Below are 14,054 nucleotides of genomic sequence, written 5' to 3'. Positions count from 1 at the left end.
GGTCATAAAAGGGGTCAAAGTTTAAAAAATTGACCGCTTTTTTTTTTTTTTGCTTAAACACCCGGGCAACGCCAGGCTGAAATGCTAGTATATATATATATATATATATATATATATATATATATATATATGTCAAATTTGTGTTTTCCATGAAATAAGCATTGTTTAAATTTTTAAATGAAATATGTTTATAAGCCAAATTACAATTATGTATTATTTGTTTAAAATTAATATTTCGACGATATACGCCATCATCAGAATTTTATATATATTTTTTTTTTCTCACCGTGGTGGTAAGTAATTGTTAAGATATCAAATTTTAGTATTGTTAGTTAAAATATTTCTAATGGCGGATGACTGTAGGTTTTTATCATGAGATGTTAGGCGTAGTTTTATGGCGCTATTGTCAGCTAAATGATAGGAGAGTGTTGTTGTGGTGTGGCCTATGTATGTGATGTATAATAATATATGTATACAAGGTTCCTTCAATAAGTTTCCAGACTTTTTTCATATGGGAACTTCTATTGATATTTCACACACCAAACTCTTGTCTCCTTGGAAGTAATCTCCTCCGGCTGCAATGCACTTGGACTATTCCAACAACTTCTGGAAGTCCTCTTGTGTGAGAATGTCAATGACCTTCGTCACAGCCTTTATCATCTCCGCAATTGTCTTATAACAGCCTCTAAGGTATCCTTGAGCTTAGGGAATAACCAAAAATCACAGAGAGCAAGGTCTGGACTATAGGGAGAGTGAAGAATTGTCTTGATGCCATTTTGATCAAATAGTCTGCGAGAAGAATGGAGTTATGGACTGGTGCATTGGACCAAACTTTGTGTGAGTCTTCCACATCTTCAGTTAATTGTGTATACAGTTCACGACACACGATGGTCCTTATCCATGAAATTCTTTATTTGGCCAATCAACTCTGGTGTTCGGACTTCTTTACTCCTCCCACATTTCTCATCATCTCTTACAAACTCCCTGCCTTCCTTGAATCTCTTATACCACTCAAAAACTGATGCTTCATTCATGCAAGATGGTCCAAAACAGTCTGAAACATCCCATACGTTTCTGTGACATTATTTCCAAGTTTAAAACAGAATTTTATTGCATAGTGTTCTTTTAAAGTGTCCTCACATCCAGATTGCATTTTTGAAATTCAACAGCTGTGACAATCAGACTTTAGTAGGGTGTATTCCAATTCCTGCTGTAGCTGTTCATTTGAACCTGAAATCATAAAAAATTGATCAGTTGTCTCATAGCAATAACATACTGAATTTTCAAGAGTCTGCGACAATTTTAAATGCCTGTACAAAAAAGTCTGGAAACTTATTTAAGGCACCTTGTATATATGTACACATAAGGGAAGTCAAATTATTAGACTTTGGTAATATTCCAAATAGGCAAATAAAAAATATATAGAAAAGGTGAAGTCATGTTTAATCCATCACATACTACAGGAGATAGAACACCAATACTAAGAACTTGAATGCCTACTGGACACTATACTCGAGTATCTAAGGTCTCTCTGTACAGGGGTTTTCCAGAACAACCTTTCCCTAGAAGTAAACCCTGACCAAATATTCAAAATCACGTAGTATTCGCTGCCCAAATAAGATCTCACTATGGCTAACCCACATTAGCTTTTACGAGGAATGGTGCACCTTCTCAAAGTGATTTTATCTCAAGTAATAGCACAAAACTGGATACTCCACCAGACTTGATAAATTCTTGTCCTGGGATCCAGGAAGACTAAGAAACTAAAACAAAAGATATACTACAACATATGAAAATGGTTAATTGGGGTGAGGAAAATTATCTTCTTAATTTTTTTACTAACTTAGTGTTTGAGAGATAAAATCTTTAATGGAACTTTCAAATATCTATGTATTTCATATAGAGTTCAAGTGTTAGCCCCAGGTAGTGGGCCCCCTTGATTTCTGAGAACTTCGACTGAAGTAGGTGGTAAATCATCTTAAAGGTTAACACCTTGGTTCAACAAATTTTTAAAAAACAAGCAAAACTTATAACATATTCATTTTTTTTTTTGGGGGGGGGGGTTCTGGATATGACCTTAAACTATATCCAATGGTGAGGCCCCAGCTTGTGGGCTTTGGGGAGTGTGGAGCCACCCTTTAATTACCATTGCTCCCAGGTCCACTGACCCGGAGTGGTAGTACCTGTTAGGGTCCCAACTATGGGTTAAATAGAAACCGACGTGAAGACAACAAATATATTCTATTAAAAAAATCTTTGGATTCGGCATTAAATAACCCGAAAAGGGTTGATATGCCGTAAAACAAAAACAACCAAACAATCATTTTTTTTGTATGTCTGTTTCAATAATTTAACAGCAACAGAAGTTTCTGCGTGCGATCGTTTCTTAGCATTAATATAAAGAACATCACAAATTAAGTCTTTGATTTCTTTTGTTCATGTTGAATTCTTGGGTATATTTGCCAGGTAGTTTTTTAAATTCTTTTTCATGAATCCAGTTGTTCCTATAATGACTTGAAAAAGGGAAGATCTTCCTAAGATTCCAGTTTCTTTTCATGTCGTACATAAGACTTTGGTATTTTCTTATCTTTTCTCTCTCTGCTCTGTTTTAACCCAGCATCATTGGGGACACTACCTTATACTAAGGTTGCTTCTTTCTCTTTCTTGTTGTATATCACTGTGTCAGTTGCATAACTGTCAGAATTGCATAAGAATAGTGGAACTAAACTTCCTTAGAAATAGAGCAGGTGAATAAAAAATAATTTTTTTTTTTTTTTTTAAATTGGTGCTTGTGCAATGTATAATGGGATTTTAAATAAATGCCTTTCAGGTAAAAATTTTCTTATCAGTTTGTTCAAGCCGAGGATGGGGCATCCTACCAGTTGTCAAAGATTCACCCGCTAACTCAGATATTCCAGCCAAGAGATCATTTTACAACTCTGACCGTCCCCTTACGTGCAATTGCTTGAATCGCTTTTGCACTTGGTTCACCAGGTATATTTGCCAGATAGTTTTTGAATTTCTTTTTCACGAGTTCAGTTGCTCCAATAATAACTGGAATGATAGAGATCTTCCTAAGATTCCAATTTCTTTTCATGTCGTACATAAGACTTTGTTATTTCGTTATCTTTTCCATTTCAGTTCTGTTTAATCCAGCATCATTGAGGGATACTAACTTCTACTAAGGTTGCTTCTTTCTCCTTCTGGTCCCATGTCACTATACCAGATTATATAGCTCTGTTTTCTAGGTAGATAGCTGAATGTCTTGTAAAACCGCCTGCTGATTTACAGATGAAGCTACAAATATTATTACAACAGCTTGGTGGTTATTTATTGCCCTTGATTTAAAATTTCCAATATTCTTAGATCGTTTTTATGGTTGTATATCTTTTATTGGTGGTGACTTTAATTTCCTTTTGACAAGTGTTATTTTCATTCATTAGTTTATATTTTTACTTACTAAAAGTTCAACCTGGCTTCGCTTTGGGCCCTATGTACTGTTCATAACTTTATGTGCATATATATATATATATATATATATATATATATATATATATATATATATATATAATTAAAAAGTTTGACTCATGTCTAGGTAACCTACATCAAAAATTTCAAGTGTTCAAAACTGATTTAAGAGATTTCCCCGAATCTCAATACCCTTATGTCAAATCTCGAGTCTGTAGAATGAAAATTGACAGAGTAGTTTGGTAGAGAAATGTACACCCGCAGACAGACGCACACACAGAGACAATTTCTCTTTTATAGATGTAAAGATTTATTTATTTGTTTTTTTTTTTTATTTTTTATTCGCGCATTTGTTTTTAGTTTTCTAATTTTATTGGATTTACATCTAGGAAACCAATCGATGCAACCGGTGTGCGCGCGTGTGTGTGTGTATATATATATATATATATATATATATATATATATATACATATATATGTGCACTTTCGATTATAAAAAATATCGTGAGTTTAATAATCATACTAGCAGACCACCCGGCATTGCCCGGTCATAAAGTGTATATATATATATATATATATATATATGCACTTTCGATTATAAAAAATATTGTGAGTTTAATAATCATACTAGCAGAATACCCGGCATTGCCCGGTCATAAAGTGTGTGTGTATATATATATATATATATATATATATATATATGCACTTTCGATTATAAAAAATATTGTGAGTTTAATAATCATACTAGCAGACTATCCGGCATTGCCCGGTCATAAAGTATGTATGAATATTATGTTTTAATTCATACAGAAACTGAGACATGTGCATATGAGTATTATTTTTTTCTAAACAGTTTACTTCTTGTGAGTAAAATAAAAAGTACTTTAGCTGAAATCGAAACCAAAGCCTAAAGACAGTGAGTCGAGTACAATAACAATTAGGCCATCTTGACACGATCTTATAAAGTGTTTTCAAACTTATTTAAAGCATAAGGAATCTGTCATGTGAACGGTTCATGCATGTGCATCCATGAAGCAGTTGACAAACATCAAATTCCAATGACTCCCAAGTACCAATTTTTCAATTTTGACCGTTTAGCCGCCATTTTTTTTTTTTCGAATTAAAACCGATTAAAAAGTTTTCCGCATGTCTGAATACACTATATACCAAATTTTCAGTCTGCAGATCAAAAACTTGTTGAGTATATAGGTTGAGAAGTGTCCTCACTCATGCATACACACACACACACACTTTTATAGATATATAGATAATATGCACAATTAATTAAACTTGATGAAAACGCACTTACACTTTCAGAGCATTTCAAATCCAAATATATAGTTTTACTTTCTTAATATTTTATTGTCTTACACGTGTTTTGTTGAATGGTTGAAAGAAAAAAAGCACCAAACAACTCATCAGAGACTGTTTATATGTTCCACAGAATAAAAACAAACAATTGGAGATTTTTTTCCCTGGATTAGAGAGGTCAACAGTTGGTGAAAAGATATATAGATCCTTAAAAAAGTCGTAAGATTCATAAAAAAAATTTGATGCCTCCGTTCAGTCTCAAAAGACAATGGATACCTCTTGTAGGGGCAGCTGCACATGTGATTGTGAGGCAAGGGTTGCGCAATCCCCAACCACACCTCTCCTGAATTGGCACTGCTTGAGTTTGGTTGAAAGGAGAAGTCCAGCATGACTGGAAACAATGCCGAGATAAGCAGAGAGCACATATAGCACCTGGAAGTTCCAAATGGTCACCCATTTTAGTACTGATCAGGCTCAATGTTGCTTAACTTCGGTGATCCAGTGGGAACCGGTGTGTCAATATGATTATGCTGTACTATAATAAAAAAAAAAAAAACTTACTTATTAAAGATATACTGGAGAAAAAGTTGAAGTAAATTTGAGGATGCAACAATATTTCAAATACCAGATATATATATCTGTGGAAATATATTTTATTTCCTATAATATATCCCAATCCTTATTTAAGAAGCTCAATGTAATTACAGAGCAATATAGTGAATACATGACAACAGACTATATTCCAAAGTTCGTGATGTTGACCATCTTATAATTTATTTCTTTAATTCAGTTAATATATTCGAAGGGAAACAGTTACATTTGGTCGCTACAAACAGCCATCTGTTTCAGTCAATGAGACTTCATCAGGCGATCTTGAACCAACTGACGCTAAAGAAAAAAGAAAAAAGTAAGCTCTTCAAAAAAAAAAGGCCACAAAGGTTATAAATTGTGAGCTCTCTAAAAAAGAAGAATAACAAAAATTTGGAAAATCGGTCAATTTTTATTGACAGTTGAATCGTGTTAGTTGGGTGATTTAAACTGAACATCGAGTTTCCTTAAGCGTGCCTGTTGATCAGCTAATTTTTGTGTGTCAAGAAAAAGTTTGTGTAAGTATATTCACTAATCAACTAATTGTCGAATGTCAGAGAAAGTTGAAGGGTTGCGAGGGGGGGGTAACAATAAAGAAATAGAAATATAGACTAGGTAATAACGAATTGACTATGGCGAAAACAAAAGAAAGAACGAGATAAAAATAGATTAAGAGTGGAGGGGGGAATATATATATATATATATATATATATATATATATAAGTAAGTTATAAAATATATATGGCGATATTCCGCATATATATATAGTAAGTTATAAAATATATATGGCGATATTCCTAGAGTGGATGAAACGCGGAATATTCAGTGTAGCTTAATCGCCATATATATTTTATAACTTACTAACTAGCTCTACCTACGTATTGAACACTTTTGAAGTAAATACTTAAAGTTTACGCATAAATCTATACTTTCGTATATTAATTTTATGTGAGTAAATTAAGTAGTTATATATATATATATATATATACGTTTTATTTTTTATTACCGTATCTTTCTGTTAAGTTACATTATTGTTTCAGCTACTTGGCCGTTTTTTTGGCCGTCTGTAGCTTCCTAAGACTTTTACAGAAAAAACGCCCAAGTAGCTGAAACAATAATGTAACTTAACAGAAAGATATGGTAATAAAAAATAAAACGCATATCTGCTCTACAACGGTATTGAGCACTTTCTTCAGTTTTTATTAATTACCATTTCCACTATATATATATATATATATATATATATATATATATATATATATATATATATATATAGTCTAAAAAATAGCTTTGAATGAAAAAAATGCAAAAATAAAAATAAAGAATGCAGTTTAAATTCCCGGAAGAAAAAAAAATATTAATTTTAACCTATTGCAGACTAAACACCTACATAATCCGACTTCTAAAATGTTTATGATGGCAAAAAAGAATTCATTTATATAAGGATGAAAAAAAAAAAGAAAGAAAAAAGGCCTTAACTAAAATTGTTAAATAGACTTAGCACTTGCATAAGCCGATTTCGCAAAAGTCTTCAATTTTAAAACAGAATTTAATTACATAAGGATGAAAAGAGAAAAACTTAACTAAAATTTTGTAAATAGAAAACGGGGATCATCATATATATATATATATATATATATATATATATATATATATATATATATATATTTTGTCATTCACATACAGTACTGTTTCGTTGTATCACAACTCATCAGTGTGGCTAGACAAACACCTTTCCCCAGCCGTGGATTGAACCTACAACCGTCGCATAGACAGTCGGCAGCTCTCACCATTCGGCTACGAATCAGTGCCGTAAATATTTCTCCTAGAATGTGTATTAAATCTACACCCTCCCGTCGCAAAGTGCTCCAACCATCAGCTTGTTTACAAACAAATTAATAGTGGGCTTCGCTTAATCGCTTTTAAATATGTGTCGGGTTAAAATATATTTACAAAGTGCTCAACGCAAAGAGGGAGGCTTTAATTGTCATCCACATACAGTTCTGTTTCGTTGTATCACAACTCATCAGTGCGGCTAGACAAACACCTTTTCCCAGCCGTGGATTGAACCTATAACCGTCGCATTGACAGTCGGCAGTTCTCACTATTCGGCTACGAATCAGTGCCGTAAATATTTCTCCTAGAATGTGTATTAAATCTACACCCTCCCGTCGCACAGTGCTCAAACCATCAGCTTGTTTACAAACAAATTCATAGTGGGCTTCGCTTTTATATATATATATATATATATATATTACAAAACAACTATATTCCAAATTCCAAATTTTATTCATCTTACCATTTATTTCTTTCAACATGTCAAAACATTTACTTTTTGACAGCACATATTTCGTAATGGAGAAACAATCATATAATTATTATGCCAATTTAAAATAACGACCAAGGCTGGAGCAGTATATGTTTCAGTTGCGATTATAGCTGAAGGCACCCAAGTCATATTTCTTTTTATCTTTAACTTTTGAAATCACTACTATATAGTATAATGATCAATAGAGAATTGACTCTATAATAATAAATACGAAATATACATAAATAAAAAATATCATATTTTAGTGTATTTCTGGGCAACGCCGGCGCCCAGCTAGTTATATATATATATATATATATATATATATATATATATATATATATATATATATATATATATATATATATATATAAATAAAAAAATTATGTTTGTGTGAGTATATATATGTGTGTTTATCTATGATTCGAATTATTAATGATGATTTTCTTTTTAATTTTCAATGGTAAAATCAGGTAAAGTTGCCATTACCTGAGTTGCTTCAGTCTGTCTCTGTTTCACTGTTTTTATGGTAAGTCTATCACCTCTATAATTGTAGATCCGCCCTGTGCTGCATTTCATCATCAACAGCCGCAGTTGCAGCAGGAGCAGCAGCATTTTTATTTTTTAAATGCTTAACCATTCTAATTTTTATTTTACATTTTTTGTTTTCAAATTTTCAACTATCTTTTGAGTGTTTGTTAATAATACTTTTGACCTTTCTTTAAAATATAAAAAAATATTTCCAAATTCTTTTGAAAATTAAAAATATTTAACTATTTTTAACCATTCTTGAGTATTTAAGAAAAAAAATGTTATTTTTCATTTCTCTTCTAAATTGATTATAATTTATTAAATATTAGGAAAAAAAAGCATTTTAAACACCTTTTAAGTATTAAATTGTTTATATACTTCACCTCTCTGAGAGAATTAAAAAATATTTAAATAATGTTTAACCACATTTTGAATATTTTTAAAAATCATTTTAACCAATCTTTGAATATTTAAAAACGTACTTCTTCACCATTCTTTGAAAATTAAAGAATATTTCACATTTTTTAATCACTCTTTGAGTGATAATTTAAAATGTATTTCTTCACCTGTCTTTGATTATTAAAAAAATACTATTTCAATTTTTCATTATTCTTTAAATAAAAAAAGTTACCTTTTTGAGTATTAAAACAAATAGTCAAAATTTTAACCATCCTTGGAGTATTTAAAGAAAGTAATTCACTTCTTTTTAAATTTAAAACAAATAGTTTAAATTTTAACTCATCCTTGAAATATTAAAAGAAGTAATTCATTTTGTTTTTAGTTTTAAACAAGTAGTTTAAAATTTTAACCATCCTTGGAGTATTTAAAGAAAGATTCTTTTTAAATTTAAATCAAATAGTCAATATTTTAACCATCCTTGGAATATTTAAAGAAAGTAATTTACTTTTTTTTTTTTTTTAGTTTTAAAGCAAATAGTTAAAATTTTAATTACTCTTTTAGCATTTAAAGAAAATAATTCACCATTTTTTTTTTAATATTAAAATAGTTAAAATTTTAACCTTCATTTGTATGTTTAAAATAAAGAAAAATTCATATCTTTTTGAGTATTAAGGTAAATAAATAACAATAACAAATAAAAATTTTAAACTAAATATTTAAAACTTATTTTTAAGTTCATTACATCTCTTTGAATACTTAAAAAAATTATTAAAAAGAACGATAATTTCAACCACTCTTTGTATATTTTCAATTTTGTCACCTGTCTATGAGTATTTAAAAAAAAATGAAAATATTATCATCCTTCAATATGTATTTGAAGAATTTCTAACTACCGTCTTAGTCTTTTTATTTTTAAAAATTCTCCATCTCATTTTATGTATTAATAAATAATTAGAAAATGTTACTCCTTCTTTGAGTATTTAAATATTTTATTAGTTCTCAACCTCTCTTTGAGTATTAAACAAAATTCGAAAGATTCCAAATCACCTTTTGAGTATTATTAATTATTTTTATTATTTTTTCATCATTGAGTTTCAAAGTTTTTTTTTAACCGTCCTTTGAGTATTTTTTTGCGTTCAATGATTTCAGATAGAAGGTGTAGTCATCGGCTACGGCGGATATGGGTTTAACGATCATGGCGTGACACACTTATTCCAAGCAGGTACTTCTTTGAAACAAAACAACAATTAAAAAAATAAAGACATGCCTGAGTCTTTTACAAATCCCCAACCTTTTTTTCTTCATTCTTAGTTTTTTTCTGCCTATTTTTTTAAAAATAAGGAGGAAAAAAACTTACTCTTACCTAAAATAAAAATTTTAATAATCTTTGAACAAACAATGAATTAAAAAAAAAGAAATTTAAGTCATGTTTTAAAATTTAAAAAAAAAAAGTAATTTTTTTTTTTTAAATCTGGGAATCATATTTGAAATTTAAAAAAAATGAATTTTTAAACATGTTTAAATCATATTTTAAAAATGAAAAAAAAATAAATTCATTTCTTTTTTTAAATTTTTAAATCATGCTTGAAAATAAAAATATTCATTTTTTTAAACTTTGAAATCAAGTTTTGAAAATTTTAAACAAAAGTGAATTGTCTGAAAATTAAACAAAAAATGAATTAAAAAAAAATTTTTAAATCATGTTTAAAAAAAAGAAAAAAAAATGAATTTATAAATCAATCTAAATAAACCCTCCATTTCAAAACAGCTGTTAGACCACTGACCTTGAATCTATTTCCTTCTGCTTTTCAATACCACTCCTGACAGCGTCTAAAAACATACCATCTCATTTTAACCCATTAGTGGCCAAATTTCTTTCTTTGATTTATTACTGAAAAGCTTTTGAAAATAAAATATATTTGAGCAAAAATACTTTCTAAGATTTATTCGACTTTATAGAATAGTTAAAGCATTGATGAATGTCCAGTTTGATCCCAATATTAAAAAATTCTAATTGCACAAAACTTGATTATGTTAGGTTTAAAAAGAAAGACTGTATATCAATAGTTACACAATTTCATGTAGTATTTTTGTTTTTATAAAAAATTTGATCAGTAAACAATTTCGAGCTGGTATTATTATGATAACTATTTGTAAATTAAAGTTTGAGTTATGTCCCTTGGTTCTTGACCATAATGTACCTATTTACAATGCCTCCCCACGGGACAGAGTTAGACACCAGGGTCTTTTTTTAACGTGGAGAAAAGGTACAAAGATAAAAACTGTGTCAGTCGCGAAGGATTTCTCCTCCATTGAAAGAGAACGAGAAATGGAAGTGCCGCATCTGAAGAACAGATACTACACTTTGATCTTGGCCAAAGGGCCAAAAGTTATAATGCAAGCAAAAAAGATATTTCGCCGTTAAAATGGTTTTTCTTGCTAAAAAGAAATATTTGATGAATTTGTGTAATTTTTGGTGTACTGTTTTTTTTTTTTTTTTTCAAATTTAATACTTTACATAATAAAATGTTTGTGCCATTGCCCTTTTATTTTTTATTTTTTTTACAAACAGTTTTTAATATTGGGGTAAAATTGGATAAACGGCTAATTTATAATGAAATATATATATATATAAAATTGTGAGTCAGCTATAATTACTACTTACCAACAGAATTTTGATTGAAATTTTTTTTATTCAAACATTCAAACTGATTGTATCATTCTACTCTTGATTCTCATGGTATACCGAAAACAGATATCTGTGTTGCCAATATATATCAGATGCTAGGTGGAATATTTGAAAGACACTCACATTTTAATTAATATGATCTATATATTTTTGAAAAATAAATGTTGTTGAAATATGGGTGAGTATCTTTCCTATCCTAAAAAAGGGCCACAAGTGCTAATGGGTTAATACTATAAAAACAAATTATCTTTTATCTTTGTTTCCTGCTTAAAAGCTTCTTCTCTCCAAACAACTAAAACTTACCCACTTTTTGATTTTAAAAAAAAAAAAAAAAATATTCATACAAATTTTTCAGTATTTCTTTTTTTTTAGTATTCAATTTCACATTTCCAGGAAGGACATGTTAAGATATGCTTTATATAAAAGCTATACAGTCTATATAATCTACATAATAATCATTACACTAAGAGCAATTTCTTCTTTGTACGTGCAATGTCACCCTTCACCATCTTTTAAAAGATTGCCAAAAATGTAATGCAAAAAAGTAAACATTAAACTTTAGCCAAAATGTTATGGTTCGGGTTAGGGTCCAAGTTTAATATTTTGTACATATATATATATATATATATATATATATATATATAAACCCGAAACAGTTTTTCATGATAAAAAAAAACCTAACGATTTCTATAATAATACTGGAACGAGAGTAAATTCTTGAGAACAAACTAATACAGTGATTGCAAGTGACTTTGGGGGAGTTTTATATGCATAAGTGCACAACACCCCTAATAAAATATTAACTTGAAACACAAAAGCATAGAATAATTAACCAACACCTCTTTTTAAAACAATACAACAAGAGGGTTTATTTTGTAAGAAGCAGGACTGTGTTTGAGGTGAAAAAAGAAAATGAGAAATAGAATATTCTAGAATGTTTCCGTGCCTAGGAGACAGAAACTTAAATTGTCGCCAGGTTGTCCAGTAAGATACATATATATAGGATTAATGCACCCTGGTAGCTGATTGGTCAGTGTGTGGTCACATCAGTAAGCAAGGGGCATTAATCTACAAGAAAAATAGTTTTTTATGGTGACTGCTACAGATTAATTAACTTACAAACAAAGGAATTTTTCAACGAAGGATTTCAGATTAAATGTTTGTTTTTTAATAGTTTTAAATGTTGAAAAATTTTAAAGACTAATATATATATATATATATATATATATATATATATATATAGAGAGAGAGAGAGAGATACTTATATATAGAGTTATATATATATCTATAAAAGTGAAAGTGTCTGTCTGTGTACATTTCCCTACACAATAATTCTGTCAATTTTCAGTCTACAGACTCGAAATTTGATATACAGGGTACTGAGATTTGGGAAAATCTTTGTAATCGGTTTTCGGCCAGAAATTTGGCTGTTAAAGGGTCAAAGTTCAACGATTTGACCTTTGAGAACTCTACAAAACTCCTCCACCAATTTTCGGTATAAACACTTGAAATTTTAGATATAGGTTCCTTGGACATGGATCTAATTAACTTAATAACTTGATTTGAGCCCACAACAATAAATGGTAAGGGGTCATAATAGGGATCAAAGTAAAAAAAAAAAAAATGACTGCTGTGATCTCTACCGAATTACTCAGAATTATTTCTGATCTAAACATCTGAAATTTTACATAAAGGGTATTCAGAGATAGGGCAAGCTTTTTAATCGGTTTGGTCGAAAATTTGAGCTATCAATATATAAATGTATGTATGTATGTATGTTTGCATGTCTGCGAAAAATTCCGACCGAGGCGGCGGATTTTCACAAGATTAGTATCGTTTTGAAGACCTGCCTTTCAGACGGCAAATACCAAAAAATTGGCTAAAAACATTAATTTCTTCCCCTTCAACTGGGCACTTTTCTACAGGGAGGGGTCACTTTTTTCGCCGATATTTTCAAAAGTCATCCCCTCTTTTCGATTGTCTAGCCTTAATTTAAACCTATATCACTTCCAGTTTAGTGGTGGTCGTAACAGTAAAGACGTCACATTTTTTCCCCCGTTCTTTTCCCCCCTCTGTGGTACGGGTTCGAGCCTCCCTTCCTACTACCACTTTTTTTTTTGTACTCAACATACATCTCCAAACACCTGGGCAACGTCGGGCTCCCAGGCTAGTATATATATATATATATATAAAATAGGGTAGCCCATAGAACAACACTAAGAGTAGGATAATCAATTTTATGACTGCTATATTCTCCACAGTTTTGATGGTCTTCTGGCTAATTTCTTACAATGTATAGCTTTTTAATTATAACAAAGAAATACTGCAAAATGGAGTATCATAATTGGATTACTTAAATCTAGTAGATGTGTTTTAAAATTCATAATGACTGATTCATTAGTTTTCTTTCATTTCATTTTTTTCTCCCCATTTTTAAGTGTAAGGGAACCCAAATTTTATCACTAAGCACCCCGTTTATATTATACAAATAAACTTCTGGTCAAATTGTAAAAAATATATTTGATTAAATCATTAATTATTACTAATTTTTATTCTATCTATTCTGATTATCACACACACACACACACACACACACACACACACACACACACACACACACACACACACACACACACACACACACACACACACCCCTTTCTAATGGAGGCAGAGATGGTTTTGTGGCCGGGTTTGAATCTTCCAATCGGCTGTAATCATAACTTCTTGCACTGATGATTCCCATAAGGATGAAACACTAGTG

At 30.3% G+C, this 14,054-nt stretch overlaps 1 protein-coding gene and 1 pseudogene across 11 annotated transcripts in view; one reads left to right on the top strand and one right to left on the bottom strand.

Moving 5' to 3' along the window:
- The window catches only part of LOC145265500 (ankyrin repeat and sterile alpha motif domain-containing protein 1B-like), a 903,976-nt gene that overhangs the window by 553,990 nt on the left and 335,932 nt on the right, over positions 1-14,054 (top strand). For 4 of the 11 annotated variants that reach the window (XM_080121397.1, XM_080121396.1, XM_080121393.1 and 1 more), the window contains one exon: positions 9,754-9,826. The exons of the other annotated variants lie outside the window; for them this stretch is intronic. In XM_080121397.1, coding sequence (XP_079977523.1) covers positions 9,754-9,826 — 73 coding nt within the window. The remainder of the gene's footprint in view (positions 1-9,753; positions 9,827-14,054) is intronic. 11 annotated transcript variants of the gene reach the window in all.
- On the bottom strand, positions 10,867-10,998 carry LOC145265885 (U2 spliceosomal RNA; annotated as a pseudogene).

This window comes from Euprymna scolopes, chromosome 40 (genome assembly GCF_053919585.1).
Source record: "Euprymna scolopes isolate OS-2025 chromosome 40, ASM5391958v1, whole genome shotgun sequence".
Taxonomy (NCBI): domain Eukaryota; kingdom Metazoa; phylum Mollusca; class Cephalopoda; order Sepiida; family Sepiolidae; genus Euprymna; species Euprymna scolopes.
The sequence above is the reverse complement of the archived record's forward strand: the minus strand, read 5'-3'. Positions and strand labels throughout refer to the sequence as shown.